General features: G+C 47.8%; 1 protein-coding gene across 3 annotated transcripts in view; it reads right to left on the reverse strand.

Moving 5' to 3' along the window:
* The window catches only part of SMG5 (SMG5 nonsense mediated mRNA decay factor), a 44,918-nt gene that overhangs the window by 7,713 nt on the left and 12,448 nt on the right, over window positions 1-24,757 (reverse strand). For all 3 annotated transcript variants that reach the window (XM_017509989.2, XM_017509988.2, XM_017509987.2), the window contains exons 2-16: window positions 22,599-22,697; window positions 21,601-21,724; window positions 21,115-21,271; window positions 17,722-17,811; window positions 16,510-16,599; window positions 15,760-15,838; window positions 10,997-11,122; window positions 10,821-10,889; window positions 10,200-10,408; window positions 9,267-9,404; window positions 8,507-9,106; window positions 6,646-6,821; window positions 4,859-4,934; window positions 3,976-4,151; window positions 1,791-1,949 (exon numbers count right to left, since the gene is read on the reverse strand). In XM_017509989.2, coding sequence (XP_017365478.1) covers window positions 1,791-1,949; window positions 3,976-4,151; window positions 4,859-4,934; window positions 6,646-6,821; window positions 8,507-9,106; window positions 9,267-9,404; window positions 10,200-10,408; window positions 10,821-10,889; window positions 10,997-11,122; window positions 15,760-15,838; window positions 16,510-16,599; window positions 17,722-17,811; window positions 21,115-21,271; window positions 21,601-21,699 — 2,244 coding nt within the window. In that variant the 5' untranslated portion in view covers window positions 21,700-21,724; window positions 22,599-22,697. The remainder of the gene's footprint in view (window positions 1-1,790; window positions 1,950-3,975; window positions 4,152-4,858; window positions 4,935-6,645; window positions 6,822-8,506; window positions 9,107-9,266; window positions 9,405-10,199; window positions 10,409-10,820; window positions 10,890-10,996; window positions 11,123-15,759; window positions 15,839-16,509; window positions 16,600-17,721; window positions 17,812-21,114; window positions 21,272-21,600; window positions 21,725-22,598; window positions 22,698-24,757) is intronic.

Here is a 24,757-nt window from a genome sequence, read left to right on the forward strand (position 1 = left end):
TTTTTTTTTTGGCTTTTTTTTGAGGCAGTCTTGCTCTGTTGCCCAGGCTGGAGTGCAGCAGCACGATCTTGGTTCACTGCAAGCTCCACCTCCCAGGTTCAAGAGATTCTTCTGCCTCACCCTCCTGAGTAGCTGGGACTGTAGGCACCCACCACCACACTCAGCTAAGTTTTGTATTTTTAGTAGAGATGGGGTTTCACCACGTTGGTCAGGCTGGTCTCAAACTTCTGACCTCAAGTGATTTGCCTGCCTCAGCCTCCCAAAGTGCTGGGATTACAGGTGTGAGCCACGGCACCCTGCCTACATTTTCTTATCTATAAAACGGAGGATGCAAGCACCAACCTCCCTGGGCTGCTGCAAAGGTTAGATGAGATGTCCCATGCAAACTAGGCTGTGCATAGAGAACGCTCTTGATAAACTTGACAAGGACAACACTCCTCTGGCTGAGGATAAGCCCCTTGGGGTGGAAGCCTGTGACTCAAGCAGAGCAGGAGGCAGCCCCAGCTAGCAATGTGGCCTGTGTCAGGCTTGGCCTGTGGAGTCTAGCATCTCATAGGGGAGGCTTGCAGGTACTCCCTGGCCCTCCAGGAGGAGTCTTCAGGAGCTTTAGGCCAGAGGAAATGCCTGATAAAATTCTAACATTTTTTGAAACTGTCTAACTTCCTCATAATTGTTTTTGTAACCCCCCCCACCACGTCTTCCCCTATGCACTAGCAATAAAAGCCTTAACACAAAAGGTTTGTTTTTAACAAAATGTGCTTGTTTTTAAAACAGCAAGAAAGGGAGTTTCTGGCGAGCTTTTGCCCCTTCCCAGCCAAGCAGAATGCCCATAAGAAATGGGACTCAGAAAGGGTGGGGAAGTTGCTGGCCCTGGGACGGGTGGAAAGGAAGAATGTGGGGAAGGGGATTGGCTTAAGATGAAGAAGAAACCCTGAGGGCTTGCTGAGACACATGAGCCACACTTCCTATGCCAGACACTAACAACCCAAATGTACTGGTGCCACTTCACAGAGGGTGGTGTGTCGGGAAACATGCCCAGGGCTGTGCAGGCCCCACTGTGAAAACCAGATTGTTGCCCACAAAGTATCAGCCCCCCAAGAGAAAGGCCTGTCTTGTTCACTGCTGTTACCCCAGTGCCTAGAATACTGACATGTCTGGCACAAAGTAGACTCTCAATAAACATTTGTGGAGTGAATTACTGGATGGAAAAGAGGTAACACTTTCTATCCTTTGGGGCCCCTGTGGGATGGGACCATATCTGAGACGGGAAGGTTCCTTCATGGCCCTTATATCAGGAGCGCTCCACTGCCTTCTATTCCTCAGTCTTTATCCCTTCTCATGAACGGGAAGAGAGGAAACATTTACTAAGCATACACATGCTCCATAAGACAATGTGCAAGGCACCTCATATCCACTATCATTCTATCTTCAAAAAACTATATAAAGTGGATTCTATTTATTCCCACATTAACTGACAAGTAAACTGGCTTGGCAAGGTTAAGTTACTTGCTCAATTCATAGACTAAGAGGTGACAGAGGTGGCCTCAAACCCAGATCAGTCTGCGTACAGGTCCTGAGCCAGGTAGCCTCTGCTCAAAGCCTCTCTCAGTCCCTATCAGTCCCATCCCTTAGTCCCTCCCAGGCCTCCCTCCCAGCCTCCCCTTCCCTCTCCCTAGGCATCTTACTATGCCCTTGAGGTGGAGACCACCAGACAGTCTGCGAATCTTGCCCAGGTTTCTCAGTGAGGTAAATGGGAGCAGAGCTGACAGGGATGGGAAGGCTGGACTCACCATTCGGAACTGCGCCTGGGCCTGCTGCAGCAGGCTCTCCTGCTCAGACTGGGCAATACTGACGAAGATGCCAACCTCTGGGTTGAACTGCAGGATGCTGCCTTGCAGGCGGGCGATGAAGTGACCAAAGCTGCGGATGCAGCAGATGCGCACCACTGACTGTGGGGAGAGACAGGAGCCGAGCGCCACTGAGCAGGGCCCTCTAGGCCCACCCTGCCCTCCAGGACCCCCTCCCTCCCTCCCTCCCTCTCTCCCTCTCTCCCTCTCTCCCTCCCACCTCCCTGCTGGCCTAGCCACCTTGGCAACAAGGGCTCCAGGGAAAGACTTGTGTTCTACGGGGTGCGAAGGAGAAACACTAAGGCCTAGAGCCTTTAACTGCCACAAAATGAGTAGGTACAGCAAGGAAACTCCTAGGAGGACCAGAGAACCAGGACTTGAGCTAAGAAGCAAGAAAAAAATGGCACTGGGCTGGAAGTGAGGAGTCCTGGGTTCTAATGCCATCTCTCTCCTAATGCTTCTCATATGCTCCATGGGACCAAACTAGATAACATTTTCCACACTTAATATTAATTTTTTGTTTTTTTGAGACAGAATCTTGCTTTATCACCCCGGCTGGAGGACAGTGGTGTGATTATAGCTCACTGCAGCCTCTACCTCCTGGGCTCAACCCATCCTCCCGCCTCAGCCCCCAAGTAGCTGGGACTACAGGCACGCACCACCATGCCCAGCTAATTTTTGTATTTTTTTTTATTGAAATGGGGTCCTGCCATATTGCCCAGGCTATTCTTTTTTATTTTTTGAGATGCAGTTTTGCTCGTTCGCCCAGGCTGGAGTGTAGTGTCGTGATATCGGCTCACTGCAACCTCCGCCTTCCAGTTTCAAGCAATTCTCCTGCCTCGGCCTCCTGTGTAGCTGGGATTACAGGCACTCAACCCCACGACCGGCTAATTTTAGTATTTTTAGTAGAGACAGGGTTTCACTTTGTTGGCCAGGCTAGTCTCAAACTCCTGATCTTATGATCCACCCATCTCAGCCTCCCAAGGTGCTGGGATTACAGGCATGAACCACTGTGCCCGGCCTACACAGTCTGTTCTTAAACTCCTGAGCTCAAGCAATCCACTTGCCTTGGCCCCCACAAAGTGCTAGGATTACAGACATGAGCCACTACACCTGGCCCCAACTTAACTTTTGTGGTCAGTAAAACCCTTCTTCACTCTCAAATAAAAATCTTATTAGAACTCTAACATATAAAACAAAGCCAGACAGGCATGGTGGCTCAGGCTTGTAATCCCAGCACTTTGGGAGGCCAAGGCAGGCAAATGACAAGGTCGCTACTTCGAGACCATCCTGGCAGGCAGATGACAAGGCCACTACTTCGAGACCATCCTGGCAGGCAGATGACAAGGTCGCTACTTCGAGACCATCCTGGCTAACATGGTAAAACCCTGTCTCTACTAAAAATACCAAAATTAGCTAGGTGTGGTGGCAAGTGCCTATAATCCCAGCTGCTCGGGAGGCTGAGGCAGGAGAATGGCTTGAAACTGGAAGGTGGGGGTTGCAGTGAGCTGAGATTGTGCCACTGCACTCCAGTCTGGGCAAAAGAGCGAAACTCCATCTCAAAAAAAAACAAACAAAAAAAAAACAGAGCCAAGCGGCTCTGGCTGGAGAGGGAGCAGCCAGTTGGTTTTTGCATGTCAGGACTGGGTGGCCTGTCTGCTTGGCTTTCCTCTGCTGCCCCCAAATGGCCCATGTGGTAATGGAGATTCAAGGGTGAGAGCTGCTGGACTAAGGGGGCAACACATTCCCTTCCAGCTTTAACTTTCTATGATTGCTTTATGTTCAGCTCAGAGCAGGTTGGGCCCAGAGTTAGAAAAGAGACTGATAAAGATTTCAAAGCTCCAATAACTACTTGTTCTGCCCTTTACAGAAGACAGAGAAAAGAAGGGGGGTAGTTGTTCTGTAGAACCTACTGGTGGCACCAATGGCAGACCTTTAGAAGGACATCCTGCCAAGGTAGGAAGAAAGCTAAAATGGCTCACTGAACAAAGGGTGCACGGCCTGTAACCCCAAGGACACTGTCCTTGTCTAGGTGGAAGAGGGTGTCTTGCCCCCTTTCTCCCCAGCCCTGAGCCCGTTTGTCACTGTGTGTGACAAACAGCTGTGGCATAAGAAATTATATCCTCACCTCTTCTAAAGCGCTGAGCAGGGGCCGATCTGTGTCAAAGTTAAAGCGTCTGTGGGCAGCTCGGAGGGGAGGCAGGTTACGAAGAGCCATGTCCTCCGGGAGCAGAAGGCTAGAGGGGAGGTCAGGCAGCTCACAACCTTCAAGAAGATCCTGGACCTCAGGACACAAGGCCAGGCCTGGGCAGAAGGAGGACATATCAGACCATCCATCCTGTGGGAACTCCCAGTCAGAGAGACATAACCCTTCCCTTTGGGAATTATCAGGCGGATGAGACAATGAGACAGGACATACCCTAGGACAGTGGCGAGACATGGAGGGAGTGAAGGAAAGAGGGATGGACACATAAGAGCCAATCAGGCAGAGCAGAGAGGCTCAGGAAGAACAAGGATGGCTCAGGTCAGAAAGACTCCCTGATAGAAGGGACAATTACATTGGGATAGAAATGAGAGGAAGGGCTCAGGATGATTGAATAGCCCTTGGCAAGTCTCAAGAAATAGGAACAGGTGGAGTTTTCCATCTGGAAGGTGGTGGGAGGGGATGAGCCAAACAAACTTGGTAGGTCAAAGTCAATTCTCAATGACCGCAGGCATCAGTGCAACAGCGGCAGTGAGGCCTGGCTCCCAGGCCCCTCTCACTCTGCCCTTGTCTTCCCCAGGGAGAGACTCTTTGCTGACCAGGCCACCTGCCCACACACAGTACAACAGTGTTGGGGTGGGAAACCGGAGAGCCCTAGACCACACAATGACTGCTGTGTGCTAGGGAGGCTGGCAGTGAATCCCATTAACCTCCTTACACCAAGGGCTGGGTTAAGAGGAGGGGGGATGGGCTTAGTGAGGCCAATGCAGGAGAAAAGAAAGGAGAGTAGTGCCAGGGACCCCCTCACCAGACTCCTGGAGTTCGCCAGCAGCTGGCAACAGATTCAGCAACACAGACAGGCGGTTCCACAGACTTTGAGAGCTCTGGGGAGAGAGAAGGAAGAGGAAGTCTTTAGCCAGAGACAGTGAGAGAGAACAGCAGTGAGCAAGAAAAGCACCCCACTAGGGGATATGGCCTATGTTCACAGCCCTATGGGGGTTTGATTTAAAAATTAACAAAATAAGCCTGGGTAACAAGGCAAAACACTGTCTCTACAAAAAATACAAAAATTAGCCCGGAAGGCGGGGCGCAATGGCTAATGCCTGTAATCCCGGCACTTTGGGAGGCTGAGGCAGGTGGATCATCTGAGGTCAGGAGTTCGAGACCAGCCTGACCAACAGGGAGAAACCCCGTCTCTACTAAAAATACAAAATTAGCCAGGCGTGGTGGTGGGTGCCTGTAATCCCAGCTACTCAGGAGGTTGAGGCAAGAGAATCACTTGAACCCGGGAGGTGGAGGTTGCGGTGAGCTGAGACCACACCATTGTACTCCAGCCTGGGTAACAAGAGCGAAACTCCTTCTCAAAAAAAAAAAGGAAAAAATTAGCTGGGCATGGTGGTGTGCATTTGTTGTCCCAGCTAGCTACGGGGGAGATAGAGTTGGGAGGATTGCTTGAGCCTGGGTGGTTGAGGCTATAGTGGAGCTGAGATGTACCACTGCACTCCAGCCTGGGCAACAAAGTGAGAACTTGTTTCAAAAGAAAACAAAACAAAAAACAAAAAAAGCCACATTTGGACTGGGTGCAATGGCTTATGCCTGTAATCCCAACACTTTGAGAGGCTGAGGCAGGCAGATCACTTGAGGTCAGGAGTTCGAGAAGAGCCTAGCTGAGCTTTTTCACCAGCTGAATGCTTTACGAAAAGAGAAAGCAGTTAAACCACAAGGACTTTCTGGATCTTGGTAGCGGGGAAATTCAGTGTGTTAAAGGATGTGCCTTCGTTATGTCAGGCAGAAACCTTTCCTTCCGGCCCTCCCATGTGCCCATATTGGAACACCTCTCCAGGAATGTGACTCAGCATCTCCATCTTCACCACACCTCCCTCAATGACTAATGACTGAGTAACTAACTGCCATCAGACATAAGCACACACCCAAGGGTGCACCTGGCCCTGACCCAAACTCTCTCATCTAGGGAATGGGGCAAACCAAAGGGAAGAGGGTCTTCCACAACAGGGCAGGTATGCCCCTAGAAGAAAACACTGAATAAATGTCTCTGGGAATTAGAGGCTGAATACTGACACTGAACCTGAGAAGGAAGGGAAAGCTACCATGGCCCCACCCAGCCTCCATGGCAGCCAGCCGGACGGCTCAGTCCTGTTGTGTGACTCTCCTTAGGCTGTTTCCCCTGCCTAGTACATCTTCACAACTCTTGTCAGAAGTTCCTATCTCTTCTGCCACTATCCTCTACACAATGCTGTCTCCTTTCTCTGGACTCTTTGGTATTTATCAAGTTTGGTCCTTGAACACATACTTCTACTTTCCTTACTCATAATGGCAGCCATTATGACCAGCATTGGGGATACAAAGCAAAATAAGCAGCTTGCTCATTGTTCCCTGGCCACAGGCTTTGTGAGGGCCAAGATCATGCCTAATCCTTCCCTGTCAGAAGCAATAGGGCACAGCATAGATAGCTGCTTGGCTGCCTGGAGTAATTCTTGTCTCGGTCATCTAGGGGGATTCTCAGGCCCCATCCTTGCTCATCCTCTCCTCCAAGACCCTGGGACCTGACAGGAGCAATGGGGTGAACCAACACACCTGTGCACACACAATGATGAGGTCGGGGTTGGTCCGAAGCCAGTCCAGGAAGACTTTCACAGCAGGAAGCAGGCCTTCGGCCATCAGGACCTGAAGCTTCTCCTGAATGCTGCGCTCATTCCGACAGGAGCGTCCACTGGACTCACTCCCCTCCGACTCAGAGCCCTCCTCAGAGGCTGAGGGGTGGGTGAATTAAAGAGAAAGAACTGGGATAAACAACTTACAGGCACTGGCAACAGTCCTCAGCTCTGTGCAGGGAGCATGCTTCCACCCAGCCTGGGCCCTTCTGAGGAATTCTGATATGAAAAAGCTGGGATATCACTAACAGGCCCTTGTTTAATTTTTCCAGACCCACTAACTGTTGTTGTTTTTTAACCTCCTCAAATTCATTTTACCAAGGTTGCTTTTTAAATATGGCACCTTTTAAATTTAAATATGATTCTTACAGATTCAATTTGTGAACAGCTATTCATTCAACCAATATTTATGAAGTGCCTACTCTGTGCTGGAAGGCAGGGCAGACAATTAGGGAAGCTAAGGGAGGGAGAAAAGCAAGGAGTACAGTTTTAAAAGAGTTACTTTCAACTCCTAGCTCTTCTAATTTGCAAGTGAGAACACTGGGCTGCTCACTTCATATCTCTGAGCATCAGCTTTCTCATTTCTGTCATTCACTCAGTCATTTGATAGTTCTAAGTCCCACCCATGTGGCAGGCACTGTGTTAGGTACTGGGATACAGCAATAAGTAAGACATATTCTGTCCTGCCCTCAAGCAGTTCAGAGCTAACTGGGGAGACAGGCAAGTCAACAGGCAACCTCACCAGAGTGGGAAAGGGCTGGGGGCTGCAGAGGTGCAGGCGGCCACAGGAAACAAATCTAACATAGCCTTAAAGGAGACCCAGAGCAAATGACTTTTAAGCTAAAATCTAGGGGGAGCAAGTAAGAATTAGCTAAGACTAATTTAAAAAACAACAACAGTTAGTGGGTCTGGAAAAATTAAACAAGGGCCTGTTAGTGATATCCCAGCTTTTTCATATCAGAATTCCTGACAGGCTGGGGGCAACGGAGGAAAAGCACATGCCAGACAGACAGAACACCATATATAAAACTTTGGAGGTGGCTGGGCATGGTGGCTTACACCTGTAACCCCAGCACTTTGTGACTATAGTTGGAGTGTGACTTTGGGAGGCTGAGGCGGGGTGATCATTTGAGGTCGACAGTTCAAGACCAGCCTGGCCAACATGGTGAAACCCCATCTCTACTAAAAATACAAAAAATAGCCTGGCGTGGCGGTACACGCTGTAATCCCAGCTACTCAGAAGGCTGAGGTAGGAGAATCACTTGAACCTGGAAAGCGGAGGTTGTGGTGAGCTGAGACTGCGCCACTGTACACCCACAGTACCCTAGAACAATGCATAGAGTAGCCTTAACAAATGGCTGCTGCTGCTACTAAATGGGTATTCTTTGCAGGGAAGATCATCACCAGAGAAGTCTTACTCTAATGCACCTGCCCTGGTGGGTATCAGTTTTTCTAGCTTCCAGGAGCCCTGGAAGGACCTGGGATGGCACCAGGGAAGGAAGCTCCAGCTGCAATTGCTGTGTGGGGAGGAAAGCCCCAAACAAACAGGGCAGGGTGAAGTGCGAGAGAAAGAAAACCAACAAATGGGTTGGGAGCTGGGAATGACAGACTAAGCAGGAGACAGGATCCTCAGGAAAAAACTCATGGGCTACACCACAGGCAAAGGGCCAAAGGTAAGGAGAAAGATGAGAGGTCACTCACACAGAGAGGAGAGTGGCCTCTCAGGTGAGTGTTTTTGGCATGTAGGTGTGGACCAGAACAGGATGATGAAGGGGTCGAAATACCTGGCTCTGAGGGCTTGTCTACATCCCCATTGACACAAGGCCTGCGGCTGGCTGAGGTATGAGGGTCAGCGGTGGGCTGGAGGAGCAGGTTGCTAAAGGTGGGGGCCAGTCGGAAGCAGCGCTTAGTCTGGAACATCTGGGTGGACATGGCTTGTAGATTGCTGGCAATGCTAGCCTCACTGGGGCCCAGTGGGCCATTGAGGGAAACGGAAGCCTCTAATCTGGCCCGAGGGGGCTCCAGGGCTGGTGACCGTGTCCCCTCCTCTTCCTCCATATCTTCCAAGTCTGATCGGGACTCCTGGCTATTCATTTCTGAGTCTGTTTCAGCATCAAAAGCCGTTCCCCCACCTTCAAGACTCTTGTCAGAGCCACTGTCTGAGCCCTCACTGGCCCGGGCTGAGTCACGGCTTGAGTCCGATTCAAAGCCTTCACTCAGGTCACTGTCATCACCAGCTTTGGGTGGGTGGCGGCGACGGCGGAGGCAGGAGAGGCGGGAGAACTTACGGCTCTTTCTGACCTCACCTACTTGGGGTGCTATAGGAGGAGGCTCAGGATCTGGCTCCTCCTCTTTTTCCAGAGGTTCCTTGGACTCTGGTTCATCTGTGGAAAGAGGAAGGTCAGGTGGAGCCCAAGGAACAGGTGGAGCCTGGAAGCTGGAACACGCTCTCCGCCACCACTTCCCCTGTGTCTGTGTTCCTTTCCTTGATCCCCATGCCCCACACCAACCTTTCCATAGTGATGACCTCCCCCATTCTCCCACCTGTGCCATCACTCTGGAATGCCGGGACAGGATTCTCGCCCTCTTCCAGTTCGGCCTGCAGCCGTATGTTGACATGATTGACGAGGTGGGAGAAAAGGGCCAGGGTGAAGGCAATGGCTGCACTGTACTGCTTGGATCCTAAAGTCAGGAAAGTCAGGCATTAAGGGCCTAGGGCCCGGATGAGGAGAAGGCACCATCAATTCCAACCTCATCTCATCTGTTCTCAACTCTTCTAAGGATCAACTACTCGTCAAAGCTTCCTTTTTTTTTTTTTTTTAACTTTTTAGAGACAAGGGTGTCACTATGTTGCCCAGGGTGGTCTTGAACTCTTGGGCTCAAGCAATCCACCTGCCTTAGCCTCCCAGAGTGCTGGGATGACAGGTGTGAGGCACTGTACCTGTCCCATTATTCCTTCCATAATCTAGAATGTACCATCTCACCTGGTGTTCCTTCAGATAAGCATATCCTTTTGTCCCATCTCATCCTCCCTTGCTTTGAGGGTTCCTCCCCATGCCTCAAGAGCCTTCACATCCAGCCCTATCCATCCTTACCTCCCAATCTTGCTCTACATACAAGTCTGCCAGAAAGGCTTCCAGAATTGCCTAAATGCCTCCAATAGCAATGTCTGAATTCTGTCTGGATCATCACTAAGTATCCTGACCCTCGTCTCTGCACAGGCCCTGACCAAGGGTGTGCGTATTTATGGGAGGCGGTAAGGAGAAGGGGGAAGGAAAAGCGCTGTTGCTTATACTCAATTACCAGGAGCTCCTTTAGGGTAGGATCCCTTGGCCCTTACTCGCCCACAGCCAAGCAGCGACACAGGAGTGAAGAGACTGCTTGTGGAAGGAAGTTTATGAATAATGAGCTGCAGAAAAGGGGAGTGAGGATCCCCAATGCCAGTGGAGGAGAAAAGAGGAACACAGGGAAGGTTACCTGCTCTCTCCAAGCTGTGCACACACATAAGGCAGATGATGACCATTTGAAAGATGAGAAGGTCCGGGAGGAAAGCATATCCACTCTCATACTCCTCCTCATCCTCACTGGCCAGGCTGAGGTTGGGTGAGGAGGGCAGGTAGAAAAGGCAGAGGTTGAAGTCCTCCAGGACTGACTGGCAAAGTGAGGTCAGCTCTGAGTCCACGGAGCTACAGAAGGGCAAGAGTAACAGGGGAGGTTAGTGGTGGGGGCTGGGGAAGGAGAAGAGCAGGGAATACAAGATTCAGAGAAAGGACTATGGGACACTGCAGGAGAGACCTGAGGGCACAGCAGGGAAGTGCAGCAACTAAAACAGGGGAGGGATGTGAGGAGGCTTCATTCAGTCATTTCCTCTTCAACATTTCTTCAGCACCCATTCTGTGCCAGAGAGCTGCTGGCAGGAGGATGGGCACAGGATCCTTGGGAGAAACAGTGAGGAATACCAAGAAAGGACAAACTGGCTAGGGAAGTTCCAACTGAGGGCAGAACTCAACAGTCCACTGTTGTCAAAGCACCTTCTATAAAGCAGTCATCAAGGCTGGGGCTCACAGGGCAGTCCAAGTTCATGTCTCTTCCACTCACCTGCTTTTGGGCTGTAGGAGGCTTTGCAGATACATAAAGTTCACCAGCAGCCTTTTAATGTCTTTACATCTGGAATGAGAGGGGCCCAAAGTAAATGCTGAATGGCCCCACAGTCCCTATCGTCCTTCTGCACCAACTGCAGAAAAACCCCCCACCTCCTCACAGGCCCCACTCACCGCTTTTTGCCGGGAGACAGTTTCCGAGTCTCACACTTCTTGAGTTGGTGGTACATTTTGGCTGCCTTGTCATACAGGCGCTTCAGGTTCCCATAGGCCCCCTCAAAGGACACTTCTGACTGGATGCTGTAGGAGATCAAGGTGAGCTATTGAGTCTTGGCAGGGGGAAGATATGTTACTCTGCTGGGGCTTTAGGAAACAATGTTACTAGAAAAGATAGGCTGCTCCCAGCCTCAGCTTCCATGTACATACTCAGGGTAAAAGGCTCATGAGTTATTTATCTTTCCTGATAAAACATACATACATAACTTCTAGATTAGTCAGAGGAAAAAGGATATCTTACTCTCCCTTGTATCTAGAAAGGAGACAATCAATCCTACTCTGTTACAAACTTAACTTAGTTGCCATCCCTGAAATATATTATCCTTTATCTTTTTATAAGCATAGAATACTTTATAACGGATAGCATTTAACAAGCATTTACTATGTACAAGGATATTTACATGCAATATTTCAATTAATCCTCATCCTCCCCACATGAAAACATGAACATGTACTGAGCACCCACTGTGTCAGGCAATGTACCCTAATACTGTCCACATTCACAGATGAGGACACAGAGCCTGTGAGAGAACAAGTACATTGACCAAGGTCACACAGCTAATACACGGCAGAGAAAAGTCTCCAACCCAACAGTCTTCTTTTCTTTAAACTGAGTTTCACTCCATCACCCAGGATGGAGTGCAGCGGCATGATCTCAGTTCACTGCAAACTCCGCCTCCTGGGTTTAAGCAATTCTTGTGCCTGAGTCTCCTAAGTAGCTAGAATTATAGGTTTCTGACACCACGCCTGGCTAATTTTTCTATTTTTAGTACAGACAGGGCTTCACCATGTTGGCCAGGCTGGTCTCAAACTCCTGACCTCAGGTCATCCACCCGCCTCAGCCTCCGAAAGTGCTTGGATTACAGGTGTGAGCCACCTTGCCCAGCCTCCTTTTTTTTTTTTTTCTTTTGAGACAAGGTCTTGCTCTGTTGCCCATGCTGTAGTACAGTGGCTCGATCTTGGCTCACTGCAGCCTTAAACTCCTGGGCTCAGTTGATCCTCCTGCCTTAGCCTCCCCAGTAGCTGGGACTACAAGTGCATACCACCATGCCCAGGTAATTTTTTTTTTTTTTTTTTGGGGACAAAGTCTCACTCTGTTGCCAGGCTGGAGCGCAGTGGCATGATCTCAGCTCACTGCAACCTCCACCTACTGGGTTCAAGCAATTCTCCTGCCTCAGCCTCCTGAGTAGCTGGGATTACCAGCATGCGCCACCATGTCCGGCTAATTTTGTGTTTTTAATAGAGACGGGGTTTCTTTTTCTTTTTTTTTTTTTATTTAAAAGATGGGATTTCACCATGATGGCCAGGCTGATCTTGAACTCCTGACCTCAGGTGATCCACGCACCTCGGCCTCCCAAAGTGCTAGGATTACAGGCGTGAGCCCCTGAGCCCAGCCAGAGATGGGGTTTCTCCATGTTGGTCAGGCTGGTCTCAAACTCCCAACCTCAGGTGATTCCCTGCCTCAGCCTCCCAAAGTGTTGGGATTATAGGCGTGAACCACTGAACGTGACCTGTGTCTTATTTCTTAAAAACATGTTTTTAATTATAAAAAGTGAGCTATAACCAGACTGGCCAAAATGGTGAAAACCCGTCTCTACTAAAAATACAAAAAAATTAGCCCACCATAGTTGCACATGCCTGTTGTTCCAGCTACTCAGGAGGCTGAGGTAGGAGAATTGCTTAAACCCAGCAGGCAGAGGTTGCAGTGAGCCGAGACTGTGCCACTGCACTCCAGCCTGGGCGATAAGAGCGAAACTCTGTCTCAAAAAAAAATAAATAAATAAGGTATAAAATAGAAGAAACCGATGTCTACGGTGAATTAAAGATAGCCACAAATTACTTGACACTCCTTCCATTGAGAACTGTGGTCTACTTCTCCTTCCCTTAAATCTTGCAGGGGGCTAGTGGAGGAAGGACTATGACCAACAGAATATTATAGAACTAACTCAGTTTCCAGCCCAAGCTGGAAACTGGCAGATACAACCTCCAAGTCTCTTAAATCATTGTTCACTGTTAAAGCCTTGAGCCACTACATAAGTTCTATCCTGTAGAAAATACCATACATGGTCCTAAGACCACATGGAGAGGGAGGGGCCAAATGTTCCAACCCTCCAGACCTGTCAGACCTTCAGATCAGCTGAATACCAATGACTAGCCCTAAACAATGCCACTAGGAGAAGGCGGATTGCCCAACTGAGCCCTGCCCAATTGTCTAACCCATAAACCAAGACAGAATTGTTTTAGCAGAGTCAGGTATGCCCTTAGTGGGTACCTCCCAAACTTGGATATGCCTGGCTTTCTTTTGGAAATGACCCACCCTAAATCATGCTAAGCGTGATGAGGGACCCAGGACAAGTAAGGGGGTGCTTTCTCTGGAAGGCATTTAAGAAATGGGAAACATACAGCCAGGCACAGCAGCTCAGGCCTGTAATCCCAGCACTTTGGGAGGCTGAGGCACGTGGATCACCTGAGGTCGGGAGTTCGAAACCTGCTGGACCAACATGGAGAAAACCCGTGCCTGTAATCCCAGCTCATTGGGAGGCTGAGGCAGGAGAATCTCTTGAACCCGGGAAGCAGAGGTTGCAGTGAGCCGAGATCGCACCATTGCACTCCAGCCTGGGCAACAAGAGCAAAACTCCATCTCAAAAAAAGGAAAAAAGAAAGAAGGAGGCCGGGCGTGGTGGCTCAAGCCTGTAATCCCAGCACTGTGGAAGGCCGAGGCGGGTGGATCACAAGGTCAAGAGATCGAGACCATCCTGGTCAACATGGTGAAACCCCGTCTCTACTAAAAATACAAAAAATTAGCTGGGCATGGTGGCGTGTGCCTGTAATCCCAGCGACTCAGGAGGCTGAGGCAGGAGAATTGCCTGAACCCGGGAGGCGGAGGTTGCGGTGAGCCGAGATCGCGCCATTGCACTCCAGCCTGGGTAACAAGAGCGAAACTCCGTCTCAAAAAAAAAAAAAAAAAAAAAAAAAAAAAAAAAAAAAAAAAAAAAAAAAAAAAAAAAAAAAGAAAGAAAGAAAGAAAGAAATGGGAAAGATACAATACAACAGATTACAAACCTAGTAATGATACTTAAGAATGAACAAATGTTTGGATACGTCTTTATAGCAAAAAAATAAATAAATAAAAATAAAAAAGAATGAATGAATGCAGTGGTGTATGTATAGAAGGCCAGCCTGTACTGATCTAGACAGGAGGGGGACCCCCAACAAGCTAATACTTAATACAGGGACCAAGTTTCCTTGACCAGGTGAACCAAAAATCATGGCACACAGAATTATGATGTACAACTAGTATTTTACTATTTTATACTTCAGTATCTGATTACTTTACTATTTGGATATACTTTAGTACTTGACCACTTCAGCTATGAAGACCACCCTACTCCTTTTGTTTGAAGCCCAAGTTCATTATATAGCTTCTTCTGAGAATGAGTTTGGTTCCTCAACTTTAGCTCTGATTAGGTGACAACAGTGAGTTTTTCTGTTTTCCTGGCAGTTTCTCACTATAACTTAAAAGCATTTCAGGTAAAGTATTCTGGTTTACCTATCAGTCTCATGTACTCTTGGTTACGGCCACCCAATACCCTATGCTTAATCAATTTTGGGTGCCCTGAAAATGTTTTTTGTTTTGTTTTGTTTTTTTGAGACAGAGTCTTACTCTGTCACCCAGGGTGGAGTGCAATAGCATGACTTTGGCTCACTGCAGCCTTCACTTCCTGCATACAAGCGATTATCCTACCTCAGCCTCCCAAGTAGCTGGGATTACAGACGCTCACCACCACACTGAGCTAAATTTTGTATTTCCATTTTTTGAGACGGAGTCTTGCTCTGTCGCCCAGGCTGGAGTGCAGTGGCACGATCTCAGCTCACTGCAACCTCCACCTCCCAGGTTCAAGCAGTTCTCCTGCCTCAGCCTCCCGAAAAGCTGGGATTACAGGCATGCGCCACCATGCCTGGCTAATTTTTTTGTATTTTTAGTAGAGACGGGGTTTCACCATATTGGCCAGGCTGGTCTTGAACTCCTGACCTTGCAATCCACCCACCTTGGCCTCCCAAAGTCCTGGGATTACAGGCATGAGCCACTGCACCCGACAATATTTGTAATTTTAATGGAGACGGGGTTTTGCCATGTTAGCCAGACTGGTCTCAAACTCCTGACCTCAGGTGATCTGCCTGTCTTGTGTAATCCAAAGTATTAGAATTTCAGGCGTGAGCCACCACGCCCTGCCGAAAATGTTATTTTATATCCTAACAGATGAGAGTCAGACCCAGGAAAGCAGTGGCTCACCCTGCTGGTCCCTCCATGTATATTACCACATTAACACACTAGAATTCTGATGCTCTTGTCAGAAGCCACTTTGGTAACATTTTACCAACTGTATCAAGTTTATTTCCTTCTTCTGGAAAACAGCAATCTTGTATTTTGCATAAGATAATAAATAGCTATTTTAGTTGCCCAAGTGCATACAGATCCAGCAGTTAGGTGAAAAGCAGCAGGGCTGTGTCAGAGTCCCTCTGAATGGAGGGACCCTTCAATCTTAGCATTCCCCTATCTCAGCCACAAGCTAGAGCAAAGAGGAAAGGAAGACAGAAAACAAAGCAGGAATAATATGCACACAAAAGCAGGGCTAGAAAAAGTGCTGGCAAATACTTACCAGCGCAGGTAGCAATACATGGCTTCCACATTATAGTACTTGCTGCCTGCCAGGGTGCCCAGCTGATTGAAGGGCATTCCTAAGGAGAAAGAAAATTCATGCAGTCTAAGGCCACAATACTCATTTCAAAGCTGCCAGGCCCAACCAATGTTAAGCATCAGAGAACTTGTGGGGAAAACAGCTGGGTCTGCAGGCAACACTGGCATCTCAGTTGATTAGCGGCTTAATCTTGCTCCTCTAGGGGATTACTGACCTGTTCTTATGTCTACCAGCTTGTTCCTGCCTGGTATGCCAGGTGTTACCTGAATTGATGGAGTACCATTCCTCTGGCTTCCACTATGGCTCTTCTGAGGTTGATGGAATGCCATGGAGCCCTCTCCTCTATCCCAGCTCTGAGTGCTCATTCCTACACGAAAATCCCCATCTCTCTATATGATAGAGTCTTATCCTTTATCTCATTGTGCTCCTCTTTCTACAAGAGACCTCAGGGACAGGAAAGCCATCTTCTCTTTTCCTTCTATTCTGCCTCACTTCTTCTTAGTTCAAGACTTTCCCATTCATCTTCCCCTTCCATCATTTTCTGAGTGTGTTACAAGAGGGAAAAGGTATAAACAAGGTAAACTATGAGAGAGCTGAGAATGAAGAGGAGCTGGGGAAAATGAGAATGAACTGCCTGCCATCTCAATAATATCATCATCTTCCCTAGGAAAAATCTACTGGATTGGGAGGCCCAAGTTGGGGACAACTTACCAATCTGAGGAGCTACTGACAGGGCTTGGTAGTAAAATCTCTCAGCGAGCAGCTCGGTATCTACGCCAGCTAATTCATTCTGATATCGTGCTGCACAAGAGAGAAAAGGAAGGGAAACTCAATGATTCTAAGTTTCAGAAAACTCTCCCCCACTTCTGGGAGTCCACTCTGAGGAGCTGTCACAAGAGCTCGGAAGGAAGGTACCTGAGCTAGGAGGCAAGCTGCCAGGGTCTCTGGCATAGTCCTAAATCTGCACGACTATGGGCAAATTGTTCAACTCTCTCTTCCTTGCCGGTAGGTTCAAAATGTAAAGAATATTTAGTGTCTCTGAAGTAAAAAAGCTCTTTTTTTTTTTTAAGAGACAGGGTCTTGCTGTCACCCAGGCTGGTCTCAAACTTCTGGTTTCAAATGATCTCCCACCTCGGCCTCCCAAGTAGCTAGGACTACAGATGTGTGCCACCATTTCCAGCCTGAACAGGCTCTGCTTAACAATCTCTTCACAATGAAGGGGAGCTGCAGCACACATAAATGCTTGCAAAGACCTCTGATATTTAGTTCTGAAATGCAATTGCTCAATTCTACAGAGAAGACATTACTAATGATACTCTGGTCCATCAACTATGAAACTGCTGACTCTCTGTACACATTGCTCAATGAGGGGTCCAGGAGTGGGTCGGGGGCAGGGATAGGAGACTCAGGTCAGTAAGAGATAATGCACCCAACAGCCACACATCGGCAGCCTAATGAGGAACCACTGTCTATCAAGAATGAGAGGCCCCAGGGACCATAAAGCAAGAGAGTACTTTTCCATCCTTAGAAACATCTGTTAGGGAGATAAGTCCTCCTTGATGTCTAATTACAATCCCTGTGCTGAAGTTTCTATTCACGTAGGAGTCAATAAAGATAAAAGAAACACAAAAGAAGAAAAATATCCAATTAAAATCTTCTCAACCCACTACTGAAACAGAATTATTAACTGGATTTGCTCAAAGCTCAGACAATTCCCTTTTTCCTGTATTCACTGATCCTCTCTGACTCATGGAAGGGCAGTGAAAAGAAGGAATCACTGAAACAGACGGGAGGGAAAAAGTTATCAGAGGCGAAACTATCCCTCCTGCTCTCCAACCATGTAATGGGTGTTACCAACAACTGAAGCAGCTTGGGACTGTCCTGTAACCCAAAACAGAGAAAATGAAAGGTGCAAATTCTTACACAAATCCCCCAGGTACACTAGACATCGGTGGCATGCCATCTGTGCCCAATCCATCTCCTTCCCTGAGGCAGACACTGGCTTCTTGCATCCTAAGAGACAAAGAGAAAGAGATTTATGGGCCATTCTTCTGCTTCCCTGCATCTATGGGGAAATCTCTCTCCAATGTGTAGAAGGGAGACTAAGAATCTAGGGTCAGCCTTGGAACACTGTCTTCCAGGACAGAGAGACACTCATCCAGGACACATGGAGAGACACAGAGGAGCACAGGCGGGCATACACAGGGACACAGAGACTTACAGGCAGATTCATTCATAGGACAGGAAGGAACCGGAAGAGGAGGGCTAGGGCCCTTAACCTAGGATGGCACCCTGAGGGAAGCTCATCACAGGAAGGCTTCCAGAAAGAAGGAAGAGATGAGCCTCAAGTATGAAGAGGGTCATGAGTGTCTTGGGTAGAAGTTATGTACATAAAGGTAAAAAGTTTTGGGTAAATATGGGAAACCAATCTGCCCAAGAATGAAATGTGAATGAGGCCAATTAAAAAAAAAAAAAGCAAAAACAACAACATTTTAAAAAGGAAAAAAAAAATAAATGTGAATGAGGCCAATGCAGATGCTCTTCTTAGTGGAGGAGGTCCACAGAGAAGGCAGAATTGGAGAGTATGCCCATGAAGGAGAAAAGTGAGCTTGCCTTGCCTGAGGCTGCTGATGGCTAAAGCCAAATATGTCTGAACACTCACCCTTCCCTCCCAATAAACTGCCTGGTAGCTTCAAAGAGCTTAAGATCTTTGGGAGGCAGTTTTCCCATATGCCAGAAACTCGTTTAAACATTCTACAGTATTTTTTTTTTAAGAGATGGGGTCTCACTATGTTGTCCAGGCTGGAGTGCAGTGGCTATTCACAGGTGTGATCCCACTACTGATTAGCACAGGAGTTTTGACCTGCTCCATTTCCGACCTGGGCCGGTCCCCTGCTCCCAGGAGGTCACCATATTGATGCCAAACTTAGTGCAGACACCCGGTCGTCACAATACACTATAGCCCAGAACTCCTGGGCTCAAGAGATTCTCCCACCTCAGCCTCCCGAGTAGCTGGGACTACAGGCACGCACGACCGTGCCCGGCAGCATTCTACAGTATTAACTTAATCATCATAGCAACCCTATGAGGTTACTCTTATTTTTTTGAGATGGAGTCCTGCTCTATCACCCAGGCTCAGGTGCAATGGTGCAGTTTTGGCTCACTGTAACCTCTGCCTCCTGGGTTCATGCGATTCTCCTGCCTCAGTCTCCCAAGTGGCCAAGATTACAGGCACACCACCACGCCCAGCTTATTGTTATATTTTTAGTAGAGACATGGTTTCACCATGCTGGTCAGGCTGGTCTTGAACGCCCAATCTCCCAAAGTGCTGGGATTATAGGCGTGAGCCATCGCACCTGGCCAAGGTTACTCTTATTACTCCCATTTTACAATTGAGAAAATCAAAGTCAAATAGCTGCTAAGCAGCAGAGCTAGGATACAAAAGGCTCTAGAGACTGTCCTCTTATCCATTCCACCTTACTGCCTCTCGGGTGTATTGCTTCCATTTGGAAAAGCCATTTCTAATGTTTTCTATAGCTACCTCTCAGTTGGCTGAATGGAGAAATCATTGAAGAGAAAAACTAAAGTGGTTTGGAAAACTAACCCTCTGAAGTAATCTTTTTTTTAAAGCTGTGGACCCCTCTAGGTATCTAGTAACCTATGGAGATGATGCAGAAATAATGTTGTCTTTGTTTTTAGATAATGCAGTTTTTTTGTTGTCTTTGTTTTTGTTTTTTTTGAGAGAAAGAGGTCTTGCTATATTGCCCCAGCGACAGTACCAGTAATGAAATCATGGTTTACTGCAGCCTTAAACTCCTGGGCTTAAGTGATCCTCCTGCCTCAGCTTTCCAAGTAGCTAGGACAACATGCACACACCACCATACCCAGTAAAACTTTTTTATTTTTTTGTAGACATGATATCGGGTCTCACTATGTTGCCCAGGCTGGTCGTGAATTCCTGGCTTTAAGTAATCCTCCTGCCTTGGCCTCCCAAAGTGCTAGAATTACAGGCATTAGCCACCACTCCTGGCCTAAATGTTTTTTTGTTTTGTTTTGTTTTTTGAGACAGAGTCTCATTCTGTCACCCACGCTGAAGTGCAATGGCATGATCTTGGCTCACCGCAACCTCTGCCTGCCGGGTTCAGGTGATTGTCCTGCCTCAGCCTACTGAGTAGCTGGGATTACAGGTGCGTGCCAACATGCCCAGCTAAGTATTATATTTTTAAGAGAGATAAGGTTTCACCATGTTGACTAGGCTGGTCTCGAATTCCTCACCTCAGGTGATCTACCTGCCTTGGCTTCCCAAAGTACTGGGATTACAGGCATGAGCCACTGCACCTGGCCTAGATGTTTTTAAATGCATAAAACACAGGTGCTCTAATTCTGATCACAGAATTCTTCCGTGTGGTGGCAAGGACACAACCTCCATCTCTGACCCAGAATGTCTGTCCTGGTGATGGAGGGGAGAGACAGAGCAGGAAGAGCTCGGGGAGGAGCTCTAAAGGGTGGCTGAACTGAAAAGAAAACTTAACAACTAGAAAAGGAGATAAAATTATAGCTGCCAGTACCTCAGCTGGTGGAAAAGAAACTTGTACTGCCGGGCATGGTGGCTCAAGCCTGTAATCCCAGCACTTTGGGAGGCCGAGGCGGGTGGATCACAAGGTCAAGAGATCAAGACCATCCTGGTCAACATGGTGAAACCCCGTCTCTACTACAACTACAAAAAATTAGCTGGGCATGGTGGCGCGTGCCTGTAATCCCAGCTACTCAGGAGGCTGAGGCAGGAGAATTGCCTGAACCCAGGAGGCGGAGGTTGCGGTGAGCCGAGATCGCGCCATTGCACTCCAGCCTGGGTAACAAGAGTGAAACTCCGTCTCAAAAAAAAAAAAAAAAAAAAAAAGAAACTTGTACTATCTTGAAACACTGTCCATAATTTTCCCAACATATCTAAAGATTTCAATACTTTCATTAAACATTGGGAAATAATCTTTAAAGTCAAAGAAAGGGTGCTGGACAAATTCAACTGGGAGAAGAAAAGAAATGTTATTAATACCACCTTCCAGTGGTAGATCTACTCTAGGTCTTTCTGTCCCTCCCTCTGCCTATCCACAATCCCAGGCCTCTCTCTTTCCTTAAGATTTTTACCCTAACTCATACGATTGTTTGGATAAATCCAAACTTCATAAACTATTTGTATGTAGGTCTGCTAGAACTCTCTCTGCCTGGCTGGGTGACAAACTACATGAACCCTGGGGGATAAGGCCAGAGGTAGAAGCATGAGAACCTGCTCAAGTCCACCTTTCAGGTTCCACTGACCTATGAGGGGGTCAGTGACGTGGGTCCAGTCGATGCAGCACTGCAGTTCCAGCTGGTAGTGGGACTGGATATAGAGAAGGAGATGCTGGTAGAAGCCAATACCGGCAACCAGGTGCGTCCTGTAGGCACATTCCAAAGTGCTCCGGCTGTGGATGTGCTACAGAATGGAAAGGGAAGGGGCTGGTTAAGCAATAAACTCAGAGTTCCACTCACCCTCCCCTAACCTGTTCATCTCACTTGGCTCCGGAACTTCGTCTACATCTCCTCTCACTCACAAGTTACTCCCATATTCTAGGCTCTAACTCTGTTGTCTTCCCATCTGGGAGGAGACTCCCCTCCTTCTCCAATTCTAATTACATCTGACTCTCTCCCTCCTTTCTGCCATCTTTTCTTGGCTCCCTTACCTCCAACCATGTTCTGGGCCTACTTTCCTAGCTGTCTCTTCCGTGCTTGGCTTTCTCTCTTTAGAAAAGGACCTCCCCTTACCTTTTTGTTAGTCTTGATAAGCTGGATAACTTCATAGTATACCTTTCTCCATAGCAGCTCCTCAGCCTTTCTCCCATAGTCCACCGGGTGCAGGAACATAAGCTTGACACAGAGCTCACGCAGCCTGGGAGGGTGCAGGGGAGCATGAGAGACAGCCCATTCCTTGGAGTGGGGACACAAGAACTGAGGGAAAGGAGTCAAGTGCCAACACCCCCACCAACAAATCTCTGTCCTTCCCAAGAGACATGCAGGGTCAGTGTGACCCAGCACAATAGCAGCCTAGGAAGGCAGTGGGAGCCCCAGAAGATGGAAGCATGAAGCACTAACATTTTAATAATCCTCCCTTTTTCCCTCTGCATACTTGGCTCCTTTTTTCTCTGCCTTTTTCTCCCCCTTTTTCCCCCTTCATTATGCAGTATGGCAGCCTCCCTTGAGTCAATTTTTCTGGGGTCTTTGTTTTGAGACAGGGTCTCACTCACTCTGTGGCAGTGGCGAGATCACAATTCACTGTAAACTTAAACCTCTGGGCTCAAATGATCCTCCCACCTCAGACTACTGAGCAGCTGGGATTACAAGTGTGCAGCACCACAATCAGCTATCTTTTTAATTTTTTTGTGGAGACAGGGTCTTGTTACATTGCCAGGTCTGGTCTCAAACTCCTGGGCTCAAGTGATCCTCCTGCCTTGGTTTCCCAAGGTGCTGGGGTTACAGGCGTGAGCCACTGTGCCCAGCCTCGAATGCGATTCTTTTTATTTTACTCTACTTTTTAGATGTAGAGACTGTGTTACTTTATGGCACCAATCTATTAAGACATAAAACCTGCAGATGGGGTGAGGGATCCTAGCTCCTCTCTTAGGAAGGCCAGAGACTTCAAAGTCCATTAAGGTATCATGAGGTCAGGAGGTAAAACAGAGTGTGTGTTTATATATCTGAAAAGGTTTCTTGTAGAAATAGGCAGGGAAACAGTAAGGATCTATAGTTTAGAGTCTCTAGCTTACTTGTTCCTCAGGCTAATGTTTTCTGGTTTGAATACTTCTTGATAAGCAGTTTTGTTGCAAAGGATGAGGTCAAGTCGATGCACAGCCTCCACGACAGCCCTGCAGGGAAATACAGGCAAATACCCCTGAGTCACACGCATAGTCCGTGGAGGATGATGCTGGGACACTGATTCTAGAGGAAAAGCTAAAGAATTAGGGTCGAGGAAAAAAGAAGGCTGCAGGCTGAGCTCTATACAAAACAAGATGAACACAGTCTCCACCTTGATACAGTACCCCTGCCTCTCCCAACCTCCACCCACCAGAGACATTTGGCAATGGTGGAAACATTTTCAGTCATCACAACTAGGGGGATAGAGGGTGGTTACTGGCATTTAGTGGGTGCTGTTAAATCTCCTATAATGCACAGGACAGACCACCACAATAAAGCATTGCCCTACCTAAAATGTCAACAGTCTCAAAGTAGAGAAACTCTTTGGTGAGGAAGGCTCTCCCAATGGAAAGATCACAGGCTGTGATGCCAGGCAGAAAATCTAGGGTTTGAACCCTGGCTGTGTCTAACTCTGTGCCTTTGGGCAAGTTAACCACCCTTTTAAAGTCTTAGCTGTCTTAGTTAACACATCAATAAAAATGGAGACAATAATAGCAGCTACTTCAGAGGACAGTTGTGAGGATTAAATAATTTATATATAGCTCTGGTATATGGTAAACATTCAATAAGTAATGGTGGAATGAATAAATTATTATTCTATAAGGTCTTATTTTTTTTTTTTGAGACGGAGTTTCACTCATGTTACCCAGGCTGGAGTGCAATGGCGCAATCTCGGCTCACCACAGCCTCCGCCTCCCGGGTTCAGGCAATTCTCCTGCCTCAGCCTCCTGAGTAGCTGGGATTACAGGCACGCACCACCATGCCCAGCTAATTTTTTGTATTTTTAGTAGAGACGGGGTTTCACCATGTTGACCAGGATGGTCTCGATCTCTTGACCTCGTGATCCACCCGCCTCAGCCTCCCAAAGTGCTGGGATTACAGGCTTGAGCCACCACGCCCGGCCTATAAGGTCTTATTATCCCTGACACAAAGGAAAGGCATTTCTAGTATAAAATTCTGCTATAGAATTGTGGGGTATGGGAAAGTAGAGGGAACCCCTAGGCTGCTTAGCTGTAAACAGGATTCTGGTAAGCCTGGATTCTGCTGAAGGAATTAAACACAGTGGTTAAGAGTGTAGGCATGAGGTTGGGCGTGGTGGCTTACGCCTGTAATGCCAGCACTTTGGGAGGCCAAGGTGGGAGGATCACTTGAGGTCAGGAGTTCCAGACCAGCTGGCCAACACAGTGAAACCCCATCTTAAAAAAAAAAAAAAAAAAAAAAAAATGTGTAGGCATGAAACCAGAACACGTGGTTTCAAATCTTAGTTCTACTTCTTACCAGCTATGTGGTCCTGGACAAAATACCTTACATCTCACTTCATCCAACCACAAAACGGGAATATTATTAGCTAATACATAACACACCCATAACAGTGCCTGGTATATAGTAATCACCCCAAGTCTTAGTCTCCATCCTTCTTTTTCCAAGGCTGAGGGGGAGACTCCAGGCACTAAGGGGTAATTAAATCTGTCATCACAGCAAAGAAAAAGCCACAGAAACTCTACAATGGATGGCCAAGAAGTCCCAGAGGTAGGCCTCATGACTGGAAGGGTAAAACCCAGAGGACATCAGGCAGCAGCTGTAAGAACATTCAAATCAGGCACAACTGTGGACACAAAAGCAACAAAAACAGAGTGAAGATTTCCAAACAAACCAAGAGGTGCTCGCAGGCCAGGGAAAGTGGGCCACAACAGTTGGCATCCTGTGGTGGTAGTGGCTCACGAGGCACACTACTAAAAGCTGCCCTACACAGGATGAAGTGACCGCCAGCACCCAGTAGAGTGGGTGGGATGGTAATGGATGCCTTCTCACAGGCAATCATGTTTCTCCAAACACCTGGACAGCCTAGAGATGGATGCCAAGCCCTTTTGGCCAGCCTGGCCCTTGATGCCAGGGGCAGTACCAGTGATTTACTTTATACCAGCTCAGTCCCTAGGGCACGGCTTTTATTTTTGGTGCCATGGAAAAATCTAATGGGAGTATAAATTTTTTTTTTTTTTTTTTTTTTTTT

The sequence above is a fragment of the Cebus imitator genome, unplaced genomic scaffold, assembly GCF_001604975.1.
Source record: "Cebus imitator isolate Cc_AM_T3 unplaced genomic scaffold, Cebus_imitator-1.0 Scaffold427, whole genome shotgun sequence".
Classification (NCBI taxonomy): Eukaryota; Metazoa; Chordata; class Mammalia; order Primates; family Cebidae; genus Cebus; species Cebus imitator.